This window comes from Cyphellophora europaea, assembly GCF_000365145.1.
Source record: "Cyphellophora europaea CBS 101466 unplaced genomic scaffold supercont1.5, whole genome shotgun sequence".
In the NCBI taxonomy this organism is placed as follows: domain Eukaryota; kingdom Fungi; phylum Ascomycota; class Eurotiomycetes; order Chaetothyriales; family Cyphellophoraceae; genus Cyphellophora; species Cyphellophora europaea.
In genome coordinates, this window is record NW_008481811.1 from 1358035 (window position 1) to 1373400 (window position 15366).

The 15366-nt window shown below is 54.0% G+C and overlaps 5 protein-coding genes across 5 annotated transcripts; all 5 read right to left on the bottom strand.

Moving 5' to 3' along the window:
• Positions 1-71: 71 nt before the first annotated feature.
• HMPREF1541_05796 (uncharacterized protein) lies at positions 72-2627 on the bottom strand (the record flags this gene model as incomplete). The annotated part of the gene is made up of 1 exon (XM_008720133.1): positions 72-2627. One exon carries the CDS (start codon positions 2625-2627, stop codon positions 72-74), a length of 2556 nt encoding a protein of 851 aa, XP_008718355.1.
• Positions 2628-3191: 564 nt separating this feature from the next.
• On the bottom strand, positions 3192-7463 carry HMPREF1541_05797 (uncharacterized protein; the record flags this gene model as incomplete). Its single annotated transcript, XM_008720134.1, has 1 exon — positions 3192-7463. The coding sequence occupies one exon, from the start codon at positions 7461-7463 to the stop codon at positions 3192-3194; it is 4272 nt and encodes a 1423-aa protein (XP_008718356.1).
• Positions 7464-8452: 989 nt separating this feature from the next.
• HMPREF1541_05798 (uncharacterized protein) lies at positions 8453-12678 on the bottom strand (the record flags this gene model as incomplete). Its single annotated transcript, XM_008720135.1, has 4 exons — positions 8453-8591; positions 8640-8695; positions 8747-9436; positions 9484-12678. The coding sequence occupies 4 exons, from the start codon at positions 12676-12678 to the stop codon at positions 8453-8455; spliced, it is 4080 nt and encodes a 1359-aa protein (XP_008718357.1).
• A 580-nt stretch (positions 12679-13258) lies between these two features.
• HMPREF1541_05799 (uncharacterized protein) lies at positions 13259-14230 on the bottom strand (the record flags this gene model as incomplete). Its single annotated transcript, XM_008720136.1, has 3 exons — positions 13259-13850; positions 13901-14020; positions 14067-14230. The coding sequence occupies 3 exons, from the start codon at positions 14228-14230 to the stop codon at positions 13259-13261; spliced, it is 876 nt and encodes a 291-aa protein (XP_008718358.1).
• Positions 14231-14470: 240 nt separating this feature from the next.
• Positions 14471-15312, bottom strand: HMPREF1541_05800 (uncharacterized protein; the record flags this gene model as incomplete). Its single annotated transcript, XM_008720137.1, has 2 exons — positions 14471-14690; positions 14750-15312. The coding sequence occupies 2 exons, from the start codon at positions 15310-15312 to the stop codon at positions 14471-14473; spliced, it is 783 nt and encodes a 260-aa protein (XP_008718359.1).
• Between the last annotated feature and the right edge of the window lie 54 nt (positions 15313-15366).

The window sequence follows — 15366 nt, forward strand, 5'->3', positions numbered from 1 at the left end:
ACAACCCGACAAGCGATATGTATGGTTACTACATCTGCGCAACCGTTTCGATTCATACGGCAGCGGTATTCTCAGATATCCTTCAGAGCTGCTTCCTGGGCTTCTCGCACCCACCCCAGCTCTACGGCACTGACGCACCTGGCGTAACTCTTGGTAGTGAAGACAAACTCACTGCTCATCACCGCCTCCACGCGTCGCCCAAAGAGTACCGAGCTTGGATGAATGCTGACCGGCTGATTTGTGGCGATAGTGAGGTAGGAAGGTGGCCCTGCCATGCTTTCAGGCTGCTTCTTGTTTGTCTTTGTGGTGGCATTGGCCGCAGGAGACGCCAGACGCGCGACGTTCGGGTGCAGGCCGGTGAGCAGGCACTTGAGGATCCTCGTATTGAGATCCGTGACTTCCACGGCTGGTGTCGAGACGATTGTGGCTTTGCCGTCAGGAGGATTGCTGCCATTTTTCGAAGACCCTGACGTATCTCGCTGGCGAGCCAAAATACCGCTGAGCTGCTTCCTGACGTCCAGGGCACCCTGCATGGCTCTGTGGCTGATGCCTCGCTCGCTGCACCATCGCTTGCGGTCACTATTCTCCTCCACGTATGCCTGAACAGCAGCCAATAGCGTGAGGTGGTCGCCTTCTCTTCGATATAATTTGGACCTCAGAACCAGCCTCGGGTCTGAAGGCCCCTCGTCCTCGCTCTCCTCGCCGTTGCCGCTACCTCGCCCCCTCCCCTCGTGGATATTCACAAAAATGTTCTCCACAGACAACGAAGCGACAATGTCCACGATTTGATCCACACATCCCCATCTCACGCTTGCCAACAACACCCTGGCCAGGTTGCCTGGCAGCGGCAAGAGACTCATCTGCTTGCCCACTCCAGTGACATTTCCCGCCCCTTCGTCCAACGCCCCGATGCCCAGAAGCCCGACAAACGCTCTTTCTAGACCCCTCTTTGGCGGCTTCGACAGCATCTTCCACTCCCTCAGACTTTTGACCCCATGTGCCTTGAGAGTCAGCACCAACTGGCTCAGATCACATCGCAGAACCTCTGGTTCTGTATCCTGCTTCAGCTCGTAGTAATTCTTCTCCGTGTAGAGCCGCCACGCTGTGCCGGGTGCGTCACGACCAGCTCGCCCCGCCCGTTGCGCCGCTGACGACCGGGAAATGGGCGTCGTGAGCAGAGAGTCGATGTTGAGGGACGGCCGGAAGAGACGTTGCTTGGAGAGGCCGGAATCGATGACGTGGCGGACGCCGGGGACTGTGAGTGACGTCTCGGCGATGTTGGTGGAGAGGATAATCTTGCGGGTGAATTTGGGCGTGGGCAGGAAGACAAGCTGTTGCTGATGAGGCGGCAGCGCAGCATAGAGCGGCAGCAGTAGAAGCGCTGGAATGGCTGGAGCTTTTGGGTTCTCTTTCGCATTCTTCTCGAGTGTGCTGGCGTAGGTGGTGAGAAGGGACAGCAGAGACTCAATGGTCTCCTGACCGGGGAGGAAAACGAGAACGTCCCCAGGTAGTGGGCTGTGCGTGTGGATGTGGGTTATTCGGTCGAGGGCAGCGGAAATGATATCGGGTGTGGGCTGCGGGAGATAGTTGACTGTGACGGGATGCAGTCGGCCAGGTATCCGTAGACTAGTGACTTTCGTCGCGATATGTGTAGCCGATGATTCGTCGTCCGATAATCCATTCCAAGTCTCGTTTTGCTGCCCCTTGACACCATCCACAGACCCGTTCGACACGTCTTGCTGCTTCTCTTTCTCATCTTTCTTGTTCACGTTGCCGTCAAAGAACCTCTCCAAACCCTCCATATCAGCCGTCGCACTCATCACCACGACCTTGAGCGGCGCGCCCCCTCGGCCCTTGACAGCCTCTCCCTCACCCCTAACCAACTGCCGCAGAAACCCCAAACATAAATCAACTCCCACTCCCCTCTCATGCACCTCATCCACCACCACACAACTATACCGCTTTAGCGCCGGATCCCTCAACATCTCCATCAGCAACATCCCCTCAGTCAGAAACTTCACCCGCACCCGCTCCCCGACCCTCCGCTCAAACCGCACCTCGTACCCCACCTCCCCCGCCTTCCCACCCACCGTCGTTCCCATCTCCTCCGCCACCCTCTTCGCCAAGCTCACGGCCGCCACCCTCCTCGGCTGCGTGATCGCGATACACCCACCAACCTCTTCTTCCTCCTTCCCCACTCCGCCGCCAGGCAACTGAACGCGCCGCCGACGGCACCAGCGCTCTTCGACGAGAAACTGCGGCACCTGCGTGGACTTGCCAGAGCCGGTTTCGCCGACAAGGAGAAGGACGTCGTTGGCGGAGAGGGCGGCGCGGATGCTGGAGGCGTGAGACCAGATGGGCAATTGTTTCCGCGTGGCCAGCAGCGTGGCTGCTTGTTGTTTCAGCCCCGGCTGATTATGACGGTCTGGGTGTTCATTCTGCTTCCGCTGCTCGCGCTTATGCGTTTCGCGCGGAGTGGTGGCGTCGAAGTCGATGTTCTTGTTGTTGGTTTTTGCCGTCGGAGCTCCGTTACGATGGCGCTGCAGCACCGTCTGACCGTCTGTGGCCAGCTTTGGCGAGCCAAATGCAGTGGCACTGTTGCGCTTAGTGCCTCTTGAGGGAGCCATTGTCATCTTGCGGTCGTTCTAGAGATGGCAGGAAGTGAGTTCGCCGAGCAAAGATTTTTTGGAGTCGAAGTTGCCTGGCGGCTTGGCGGCGAATTTAATTGCACCGGTGAATGCCTCGTTTGCCGCCTTGTCCTGAACTGCCCACCAGAAATTGGAGATTGGTAGTGCCAGGTGACGATCACAGCACAGGTTGTAAAGGAATGGATGGGACAAGGCCAGATGTCAGGTTCGTGCAAGGTCTTCTACCATCTTCAGGCTGCGTGAGGCCATCTATTTTGGCATACTCGTATCATATCCCGCTTCGCTATGCATACAAATCGTAAAGCAACGCCACTTGCACGCCCTCTGCGCCAGCCCGCATCTGCTGTGGGCTGCGCCACGTATGCCATGCCTGGCACATAGATTTCATCACCACATGCCAATTCCGTTTTCCGGCTTAAGGTCTAGCGAGGCTACACCTGTCCGCAATGACCCATCTGAAATGTGCCTAAGGCCTTTTACTTTGCCTCCCAACGCCGATGGTGCTGAATCAGTGCATCATGCATCATACACCGAATTGAAATCTCACGAACTCCCATTGGTCACTGCCGGACCAGGAGCACTTGAGCTCTCGCCGAGGCTGTTGGTGAGGCGCACCGTATCGTCCTCTGCCTTGGCTTTCCCTTTACTCGTTGTGTCGTCTTCATCCTCACTGTTACTCTCGTCTTCATCGCTCTCCTCTTGGACGCTTCGACTGTCCATGCTGCTTCTGAAGTCTTTGGCATCAACAAACAGACTCCCCCTATCAACGTGACTAGCCCGGCTGACGGAGCCCTCGAGACTGGTCTTTGCATCCACGAAGTCTTCATGATCCTGCGTGATGACACTCAATTTGCGCGGATCTACCTCTCGCACACTGTTGGCCTCAACACTTTCGGACTCTGCACGACTGCTCGGCCTGCTGGCAATGCTAGCCGTCCCGTCATCAACAGCGTCGTTATCATCCTTCTTGTTCTGCTGTCGCATCTTCATCCGCTCTTCAGCTGACATGTTCCGCCATTCCTCGCCCATGGTGATGACACTGGCTTTCTTGCCATGGAGGATGAAACTGCCAGTGCCACGACGTAGCTCCTCACTCTCACCAGAATGGGTGCTCTTGATGTCACCTTCGGTCACAGCGCTCGATCCAGATTCACGATTCTTCTTGTGACGGCTCGAGCTGGGAGATGCGTGCACGTGATGATGGTCACGAAGACTGCGATGCAGGCTTCGACGGACACTACTGCCTCGGTCGCGCAAGAAGTGGTCAGACGATGGGGATATGGCACCCACGCGGTCACGCTCAGACTCGCTAGTGTCTGGACGTTTCTCTTTGGTCACGTTGCCATCCACACCGAGCAGACCTGCCTCACGAAGGACCTGCTCCTCCCCAGCTTCGATATGTGCAGACTCGTGCTCATGTAGAAGACGTTGGGAAATCGTGCTTGACTGTTGAACCATGTCTGGTCTCGAATCGCGTTTCGTAGGCGCAAATGGCTCTTGGAGTGTCTTTGGACTACTCGTAACTGAAGGAGCGTTCTCCACGACAGTATCTATGCCTGTTTCAAGTAGAGCCTGGGAAGCCCTCCGACTTTGGCCCGGCTTCGATGAAGTGGTGGGTGACAAAGTTTGCTTGCTGGTTTCAGTATCCGTGCGAGCCAGACTCTGAGCAGTCGACTTCACAGGCGTAAGCTTTTGTGGCGTGCCGTGGGGAGCCGGAAAGTCGGCCTGTGCCTCCTGGTCAAGATCCAGAGCAAGCACATCACGATGCGTCTTGTTCCGCCACAGCTCGACTCTGGTCCACTTGAGTTTAGCCGACATCCGACCAGCAGCCATAATGAGAGACTCCCGAGTCTTCTGCTGAATCGGCAAGCAGACAGAAAGACCCCTAGCATTCCTCAAAAGGGTCTCGAGCTCCTTTTGCACAGCAGCAATCTTTTCATCGTAGTCGCTGATCTTTTCGCTGATGAGCTGACGACGATAAAACATAATCTCCCACGCAGCTTGAGGATCCATGGAAGGCGACAAAGGACCGTTGTGCTTGGCTGTGTCTGCGCTGGCGGTTGATATCTCCGAATCCTTCCTGAAGAGCTGTCGGCCCTCGTAAGTTGTGCCCAATGGCCCACGCATGCGGACGCCAGCGGATCTGAATGTAGCAGCATAATTGATTTTCTGGATGAAATCATTTCGGTCTGTCTCGGAGTTCGCTAGAAACACTTCTTCAATGTTGCCGTGTTTCAGCAAAACCAACGCATTCTTATGACGCTTGTAATTGGAGTCATATAATGCCACTGCATCGTCCATCGATATGAGAGCATCAGGTTGGAACTCGGTAAGTGCAGGCTTGAAGATGAGCGGGGCAGATTTGGTATTCGCTTTTGAATGGTTCTCATGCTGCGAAATGAGCTTCTTGACCCAGCCGATATCCTTGAAGAAGTAGAGCTTGGAGTCCGTTAAGATCGCGCCCCACTCCTGCCACGGACTGGAAGTCTTCTTCTTCTTTGGACTCTTTCGCCATAAGAGACCGACTTTGGCGACCTTAATGCTGACTAAACCTGCTTGTGCCTCGGAAGGGTTGAATATCGTGGCTTGGGACATGAATGCATCCGGCCGGGAGCGAGCAGAGACGATCTGCAGGACAGAAGATTTCAAGAAGGCGCGGTGTAACTCGAAGATGTCGAAAGAAGCAGCTGTGCCGGTTGATCTATACGTGTCCTCTGTATCCATGACATCCTTGAGCGACGGGCGCAGTACTTCAAGCTTGTTGTCTAGGATGAGGAGATAAGGATCAACGGGGCCACGCAGCTTCTCGGAGCTCTTCACTCGGATGAGACTCTTCTTCGGCCTAGGAGCGTGTAAGCGGTGGCTATTTATGGCCACCTCATCATCGAAATGGATGAATGGCGTATAGCAGATGTTATCGTAGAAGCAGTCTAGGATATCGCTCGACACGGTTACTGAACCTTGTTGGGTGTTTTTGAAATAGTCGTGCTTGGTCATCTTCCGCTTATTGTTCTTGTTGTGTGTATCTGAATGTAACAATAAGATGGAGAAGGCCACGAATGTCGTCTCATCGGTGGAAGAAAAGATGCCCGGATTGCACTCATAGTAGCGATCTGCAAATCCAGCAAGAAGACGATCGATCTGCTGCGTTTCTTTGGGCAGTTCGACCTCCATCAGCATCTTGCGAATAGCCATATCGATGGACTCGCCAAAATAGGAAAATCCCCGCATGTATTTGCGCAAGCACGTCCTGGAGAACTCGTCTGCACTCTTGCATAGAATGGTGGCCATCGAACCCCGCTGCACCGCAGCTTCAAGCTTCTCCAGGTACGATGCAGGAGTATCAGATTCGTCTCGCTTAGGGTACACCAGCTCGGGAACCTCTTCACGTGGTATCTGCAACGAGTTCGACTTGGAGCCAGGTGTGCCGGGACTATTGCTAGAGCCGTGGCGCGGGGGTGGAACGGAGTTCTGTCTCAGGCGGTGTGGTAAAGAGAGCAGATCGCCAAAGCTTCGTCTGCCAGTGGTAGAGGTCGACGTACGCGTAGAGCCGGGTTGATCCTGACCGACTCTTTCTGCGGATCGACCTAGCGAGCTCATGGTAGAAGACCGACCACGTGCGCCTAGTCGAGGTGGAATCAGCGCAGCAGCAGGTGGCGTGGATTGTCCGGAATGAGTAGATTCCTTGCGTAGTACAGACGGACCTGGAGAGCCAAACGGAGCATTTGTCAAGGCTACGGTTGAATTGGTGGGTGAAGCCGCGCCGGAGTCTCCGCCACTCGTGCCAGGCTCAAACCGCACTGCGGAGGTTGATTTGCGACTAGGTGACATGGATCTTCTCCCCCCTTCAAAGCCGGTCGTTGAGAAACTAGCTCTTTCCGAAGTTGAAGGTTGCAGTTTCTCAGGCAGTGGAAACAAGGGGCCCTTGTTCTTCTTCCGTCGTCCCAGCTTGAAGAATGTGGTGGTTGAAGTTATGACATGAGTCGTTGTAGTCCTCGCATAGACTTTTTCGCCTGAACTCGCATCCGATCTCGAGGAGTCTGATAAGCGTTCTATGGGAATGGCGAGCTGCGAACTCGACTCGTCACCATAGGCAGGTGGTCCAGGCACGCCGTCGAGGGAATGCATCTGCTCCAATTTCGACGCTTTTTCGTTGTGCAAGTCTGGAGTGGACGCAGCGACTGTAATATGACCGTCTGGCGTCGTAGAACGGCCGAGATTGCTGTGTCGGACCGTGCCTTTCCTTCGGAACGGGCTAGGACTTCTACCAGAGAATAGCTTCTGTGCCGACTTCTTCGAGGGCTCCGCTGTAGCATCGTTGACGGTTGGGGACGTTGTGATGATAGCGGGAGCAGGTGGGAGGGGCTCGCGCTCTTCAGGAGGCGTGGAGGCCTTCTTGAAGCGGAACGACAGCTGCGGGTCAGAAGCGTTCTTGAATCTGAGAAGAGAGAAGCGTTGTGGCCGTGGAGGAGCAGTTTCATCGGATTCTGGTATTGCGGCCGGAGAGTTGGTAGGAGGTTCGAGATGGTCCGCTGTAGCATGATCTTCTTGCGAAGACACTCTTTTGCTTACATCGTCCTCATCCTCTTGCCCGCTACCTTCGTCCGACCTTCGTGGAGAGGGAGTAGGTTCTTCTCTCTGGATGAGCGGTGGGCCAAAGTCACCGGAGCCGAACTTGGGGATGTGCACACTCATGCGGTCTTTCGCGGCATCCTTCTCTGACTTCTTGGGCGAATGGGCCTCAAAGATAGTATGTCGGTGATGCTTGCTGCTTTCCCCTGTTCCGGGCCGCGAGCGTAGGCTTGGGAAGGGCATCGCGATTTATGGGGAATGCTTCAAGTCCGTGACATGATTTCTGACAGTGTGCAGCGGTTCGTGAGATTCTAGGAGAGGAGAACATGCGCCAATAGTCCTTGAACCATCATCAGGCCAGCCTGCATGGGTACCGTGGCACTGGCGGAGTCGGACAAGAACTGGGAGCGGGCGGGTGAGATAACAGGCTAGGTTGGAGAGGAGGTTGAGACCCGACAGGGGAGAATGCAGTCTGGGTAACAAAGCGAGCGGAGTCAGGGTGCCTATCGCAGGGACACTGTGACAAGAGCAAAGCAGCGTAGAGTGGGAGGTGAGGAGTATGCAAACAGGTTTCTCGATGGGGTTGTGCAGGTTATCTGCTGCTCCGGCTGACTGCACAAAAGGGCAATCAACAATACTTTACTTGCATACTTGTACGGAAACCTTCCTATCGCCCTGTTCCCAGCACTGGCCCTACGAGTCTCCGTCTCCACGTGCGCCCGCACCGCTCTGGGCGGCCGTTTTTGCTTGCCAACTCTGGCCAGGATTCCATTTAGAGACAGAAGGGGGCCTCGGGGGCCCTGACTACCCTTGCTGCATAATCCCGGACGTCCATGGAGCCTCGCGTCGTCGAATGGAACGTTCGGAGGGGTTTCTCAAGCTGGCACTCGTGCGGAGAGAGCAGCATTTGAATCCGTTCTGAAACATGTGGCTCATGTCTCTCCGGCGAATCCTAGCACCACCGAGGGAAGCAAGGTCTGACAACCCCCACCTGTCATGCAAACGGACAATCGGGAGACTGCAGCAGGTCTACGAATTGTACAGCTCTACATCCAGAGCCAGTTGCTCGCTGCTATAGATTCGCCGTCGACATGTGCACGTTTGTCTTCCTGTCCGCCCCAAGCAAGTGAGATTCCCAAACGCCTTGCTACGACTCTCTCGATAAAGCACCGAGGAGCACTACACAGCATGTCCTATAGTCATCACAATATTTCGCCTTCGCATCAACGACATTACATGGCCATGGGATGCTGGTTCCCAGGCTCCACGCGAGAGCTTGTCATCTCGCCGTACCTGCCGCGCTCTTTCGTTGTGTCGTAGGCATTGAGCAGCCGCATTTGGCCACCATCGTCGTTGGCAGAGAAAGCGTAACTGCGACCATGTCAGTAGCTGCGTATGGTGAACAAAAGTTCGACATACCCTCTTTGTTTGCGTTGTCGTTGCACCATCCGAACTTTCCGCACCGCTTTCTGGAACTGTAATCTATTAGTATGCTGCAACGGTAGCCTGATCCGCTCGACACTCACCTGTTCCATCCGTGGGCGGTAGTCCGCCACGTTGTATTTGTTGATCTCCTGCACAACGTGGTAATCCTGCGCGCGATACATCCGCTTCGCATACTTCCATGCAAAATCCCGCACAAGACATGCAGGAGGCAAAATCAAGCACAGTGCGTAGAAGATTGGCGATGTGAACATCTTGGGCACGATGCCAACCAACTCATTGTCAGTTGCAAGACCGCCGGCGAGTCGTGGGCTGAGCCAGCCATAGAAGGGGATAAAAGCAAGCCAGATGACAAACGAGCCTGGTATAGCAAGCACTGTCCACTTATTCCAGATGGTCGTCACCAGTGCCGCCTTACCTAGCGCAACCAGCAGTACAGCGGTATAGGTCGACGTGCCCCAGAGCCAATGTCCACCAATCTTACCGTTGCTCAAGATGAGGTCCTCGCGGAAGAAGTAGATCGAAAAGACGTAGCAAATGATGGAGTGATAGAACCCGTTGCCGACCCAGGTCCAGAAACTGTGCATCCGGAAAAACGTGCCTTTCTGTCCCAACTGATACAGTTGAGGATACCGGTCAAGCAGTCTCGCACTGATGAATTGGTCGAAAATACCAATGGCAAAGGGCGGCAATGCTGTGAAGAACACGTTGTAGAATGACAGAATCCACGATTCGTAGATAACCTGGCCGGTATACATGTTCTGGAATGAGTACTGTGCATGTTGTTAGCCTCGCCCAACGTCGCTCTCGCCGCACTTACCCAAAATTGTGTGATATAGAGAATGACGTTCTTGTAAAATGAGTAGAGGATGACCTTGCTGATTCGCTGGTAGCTCCACGCTCCATGAACAAGCAGCAGTTTTCGCAGGAAGCGAAATTGGGCAATCGAAACATCGGCGCTCCGGGCGGCCTGTAGCCCTTCGAGACCGCTGATACCCACGCCAACATGCGCCGCCTGGATCATCGACACGTCGTTCGCACCGTCGCCAATGGCGAGTAACAGTTTCTTGAGATTTCGCTTCACAAGTTTGACAACTAGTGCTTTCTGCAAAGGCGACACACGGCAGCAGATGACCGCTTTGCACATCAGAGCGAGATCAAGGAACAGCTTCTCCAGATCCTTCTCCAGCGCATACGTGAGCGACTTTCCATCGATGATGAGAGCAAGAGTGTCCTGTTCGCCATTGGCTGCTGCACTACGCACGGCGTCGAGCTTGGCCTGAATGCTGTTCCTTGTGTCGTGGGAGTTATCTTCGTTGATGATCAAAAGCGTCATGTCCTCACTGATTAGTTTGCAGCTCATACCGATATTGATGGCAGTCTCTTGTCGATCGCCAGTCAGCACCCAAATCTTGATGCCAGCGGTTTGGAGAGTTGAGATGGTCTCGGGGACGCCATCCTGAAGGCGATCTTCGATGGCTGTCGCACCAAGGAAGAAGAAGTCTCGCTCAATTATCTCAGCAGCCTTATCAAGCTCTTCCGCTCGATTGCCGCCGACGGTCGCAGCGGCATTGTCGTAGATCTGCTGCCATCTCTGATATTCATCCTCAGGGATTTCTCGCATGGCCAGGCATAGCGTTCGGAGACCTTCGGTGGCGTAGTCCTCAAGATGGCGCATGGTAGCGTCAACCACCGGGTTGTCCTTCGCCAATCGTTCCAGGATGACAGTATCAGCACCCTTGGTATAGATGCGAACTTTGCCGTCTGGACAGCGATAGATCGTTGACATCCTCTTGCGGGTAGAGTTGAATTCGCACACAGCCAATAATGTGTATTCCTGCTCTTCACCATGGACTTCAATGAGAACTGATCTTGGTTTTCGGGCAACGAATTTGTAGCCAAGCTGGACTGCTCCTTCGACAAGTGCAGCCTCGTCTGGAGAAGAGGCCTGGTACTTGATTTCTGCCTTCTCGTCCGTCCGTTCAGGGATGACGGTGTGGCAAGTCGCAAGAAGTGTCAGGAAGTGTTGAGCAGCCGAAGATGTCTCGTGTCCCTGCTGGTTCTGGATCAGTTGCTTGAAATCATGAATACCATCGTAGTCGTCTGGACCAGAGGCGCGCCTATCTTCTGGTACCGCATCCGCATACATAATGCCCCCAATGGAGCATTGCCTGAACTGCATCATGTTGCACGTTAAAGTACCAGTCTTGTCCGAGAAAATGTACTCAATCTGACCAAGCTCTTCTACCAGTGACGATGTGCGACACACAGCTGCAGTATCGGTTTCCGCATGGTACATGTCCAAATCGCTACCGATGAGCAGCGCAGTGACTGTTTTGACAATTTCGACAGTGACGAACAATGATAGAGGTACCAAGTTAGAATAGAGCACCCAGTATGTGCACATATCCAGGAAAAATTGCTCCACAGTGCTGTAGTCTCCTAATTCGAGGTAGAAAGCGTCTCTTCCCCAGCTTCCTCGGACGATGAGGTCACCAATGGTGCTGATAGCGCTGAGTACAAGCAGGATCCCAATCAACATGATAATCTGGAGGTTCAGCATGCGCTCGACATCGGTTCGCTTGATAGGCGTCGCCGTCGCATTTCGCATGAGCTTCGACTCGTGACCAGTGAAAACAACCACTCCATGAATCCAAGGGGTGTTTCGCAGAGTAGCACCTCGTAATAACAGCTGTTCCGGATTCAGTGGGAGCTCCTTCTCCGAAGAGGAGATGTTGGATGCGATGGTGGCTTCATAAGTGTAGAGACTGCTGTTCGGCTGCTCGGACTTGATTCTTCCTGACAGCCTAGAGAGCTCACTCGGACTGACGAGATGTGCAGTCTCCGGAATGGCCTGCTTGATCTTCAAGTTTGTCTCTCCGTCCAAGTTTGCGGTTTCAACGTAGCACAGTCCTTCTGGCTCTGAGCTAGCGAGTAAGACCAGATCGGCTGGAAATGGCTCCTCTGATTGCACCCGCACGATGTCCCCAACCTTGACATTGATCCATTTCGTCTCGGCGAAGTCTCCATTTTTAAGGATACGGGTTTTCGAATAATTCAACCCGCGGTCGGCCAGCCGCCTCTGGTAATCTTCCCACGCTTCCTTTGCCGCAGAAACAGCAAGGACAACCAGGAGCGGTACGATCGTAGTGTATCTGTTGGTGGGTGAAACGTTGGGGATTTGCTGAAGTACCGCTGTAAACAAGAAGAAGAGATTGGCAACTTTTGAGAACTGTTCGTACAAGAACTTGGGGAGGAAGGTTGCGGCATTGTATTTTGTCGTGGAGACGTGGTTGTCGACCCAGCCATGACCCGTGTTAGCGCCCGAATTGTTCACATGAATCATTCGGGGGCCTAATTTCGACGGGTCAACCTTCTTGGTGAAGATGCCTGTTAACCTGTCCACTAGTGGCTTCTTCTCTTTGGATGAGGGTGCATCGTCTGTCCCGACAGTGTCGACTCGTGATTGCTGCGTTCCGGCGTCGGTGAGAGGCACGTTCATTTCCGAATAGTGGGCGTCGCTCCTAAGACCTAGCATGCCCTTCGCCTTGTCCACCATGCTGCCGCCCATGGACAGTACACTGCTACGTTGTCTTCCGTGTCTGTTGCTGGCTCCCGCGCCTGAGTAGTCTGCATCCGGGCGGCCGCCGCCATCATAGTATTTCTGGTGCTGTGAAGAATAGTCGTCCCCGAATTCGTCGCCGTCCTGGTATCGCGAGTAATTGTTCAAGTCGGAGGTCTGAGAGTAGTTTCTATCGTTATATTGCGGAGCGAAAGGCTGTGGAGGATTGTAGGTAGAGGGCTGGCCGCGGGAGGGCCCTTGAGGGTGTGCTCCGACAAAGTCATCGTAGCTGGTGGAGGGTCTTGGGTTGGGCTCGTCGGAGTCGTTTATGTCGTATTGTTGTGTCAGGTGCCGATCGTCCACGGGCGGCCGCTGGCCGGTGTTGTATGCGTTGCCTGTGTCAATTAAATCGTTGCCGGCAGAACCTCCGGGACTGTATGGGTTACCCGACATGCTGAGGGGGCAGGCGATCTGGCGCGCAGGTAAACTGCGATATCAGCAAGCTAGGGCTTCATCTGTCGGTGACACATAGGCGACGGCGACAGCAGTGGATGGTGATGGAAGCCTTTGCCGTGAAATGATGAGGGCGCAAGAAAGATGTCGTAGCGGGCGCAGGCTGAGCAGTTGCAGTTCGTTCGCCAGTCTGGCACCTAGTTAGTGCTGAGCCTCCGCTGAGCATGCAAAAGGCTGGGCGGAGCTCCTGGGCTTTGAAACAGGCCCCGGCCCCCGGCCCTGAGGCGCTAACTAGACCTGTGGCACGTTGGATCCGCTCCCTTATTTTTGGCCGTGGTCCCCTCCACAAGGGCAACCAGTGACATGGTTTGCTGCGTCCACTGCCACTGCCGAGTCGCTGATCGATGGAAACTTGAACCTGTTCAAACTTGACTCGTACCCGCATACAAGGAAAAGGGGCGACATTGCTCCCGCAACAGATACCGTGGGCCCTCCACCCTTGAAAATAATACAATGCACGATCGTAAAAACGTCCAAACATGATACGATGAAGGGTATGTCCTCAGGATGATATTGTGGCTCATCGCTCGTTCTCTGCACTCAGTTCGCCTATTAACCCTGCCACATCGCGCTTCGTAGTGTCTTCAGCCAACTTCTGCGAAATCATGGCATTGATCTCCTTGGCCTTCGTGAGTGCTAGCATGCTCAACTTGAGCATCTCAGTTGGCTCAACCGATACACCACCCAGCTTAGCGATTTGACAAAGCTCGAAATCGTTCGCAGTCAAGATCATCTCCGCCTCACTACACTGCTCTTCCCTGCCATCCGCATCAAGCACCACACTATCTCCGCTGTGGTAAAAGCTGAACGTGAGGCAGACCGGATTATGCATGATGCTCAAGGGTACGGGCGTGCGTTCAGCAATAGTGTAGATGGTCACATCCTCGCCGTTGACTGCCACCTCAGGGCGGCGGAAGTGTCGTAGAGCCGCCATGATGCCGATACACGACGCATCGATCAGGCCTCCGTCAGCATCCAGTACATGTACATCTGCCCGAATCGACCAGCACTTGGCGCCCGATATAATGCACAATGCTTCCGTATCGATAGCTCGTGATTGTCTGATTGCCTTCTCTAGGATGCGGCCAAGGATGACTTCTTGTTCCGATGGCCTGTCCAGTCAGCAAAGGATCTCACTTCGAGGCGAAGAAAGATGACAGACCGTCCGACATCAAAGCTGGCTGATGCTATCGGGCTCAGCTCTGTGTTAATGGTGAAGACGCCATCGAATTTCCTGTCTTCCAACGGTTTGGTGACTTCAGCCGAGATTTGGATCAATATTCTGAACTTTTAGTCGGAGGCCAGGAGACCGATTCAAATGTGCTCACCTGGTCTTGCCCAACGTCACCGTTGCGCTCCCATACTCAGTTCCAAAGTTGACATTGATCTTCCGAAAGTCGTGAATACCTCGCCCATCGACGCGAAGACCTTGTGCCAGAGAATCTAGAACGAAATTTCGTTCCACATTGGAGATGTCGTTGCCACGCGGCATGGTCTGTTATCAACGCGAGCACTGTGCCACCATATCATCCCAGGTCTCTGTGGATCGGACCAACTTCCAACAATTAAGATTGTATTCTGCACTGACAGTGTTTGCTCACGATCAATGCTTCACGGGCAGATTTTATGACAAGGCTGAGGAAGGCTACGCAAGGCTGAGATTTGGGGGGTCAGATGAGGATGAATGCTGGGACATGGTCCAATATCGCCCAATAATATGGACTTCCACTATTCAGGATGGCAACGTGACGCCCGATAGTTGCTCACACACTTCAATGAATGATTGCTGCAACTTATCGTCCAACGCGGCGGCTATCGGTTTGTCCTGTCGCATGAAGTTAAAGTACTTCCCAGTCACGGTCGCTGCCTTATCCTCACTTGTCGCCAGCCACACCTGAGTCTTCGCACCTTCCTCCAATACTCCTGGAGCACCAAAACCTCCCATCTTTGTGCTATAATACCATGTCAGCATGAGTTGGAACACCTGATAGTCGACAAAGCTTGAACTTACGGCTGCCATCCGGGATCGACACTATTCGATCTCACCTCACTACTCCATCGTTTCGCCACAGCATTGGCAAGGAGAATGTCGTGCAGTTTCGAGTCACAGTACGCCTGATTCCCATTCCACCGCTTCGACTTCCAAGTGATCTCATCAATATCCATCGTGGATCTTGCACCGCGGTGCATGCCGCTGCTCATGTACACCAGCCTAGCCGGCTTGTTGATCAAGCAGGTGAGGATGTATGGTGCGAGGCTGTTCGCCGCAAAAGTTGCGGCATAACCGTCCGAAGTGTGGTTTGGCGAGGACGCACTTGGGCCTATGCCGGCATTGTGTATGATGGAATCAAAACGGCCAAGTTTGTTGATTTCGGCGGCCAAAGCCTTGGTCTCTTGAATGCTGGTGAGGTCGCCGACGACACAGCCTTCGGCTTGAGGTACGCCAGCCATGGCGTCTTTGGCACGCTGCTCGTTACGAGCATGTAGAACGACCTGATGCCCTTCTTTGGTGAGCATCTGAGCAGCGAGACGGCCGAGGCCATCGGCGGATCCAGTGATGAGAACACGCGTCATTGTGGCCTCTTTGATGAGATATTGGAAGTTGCGACCAAAGAAGGTCTATGTACT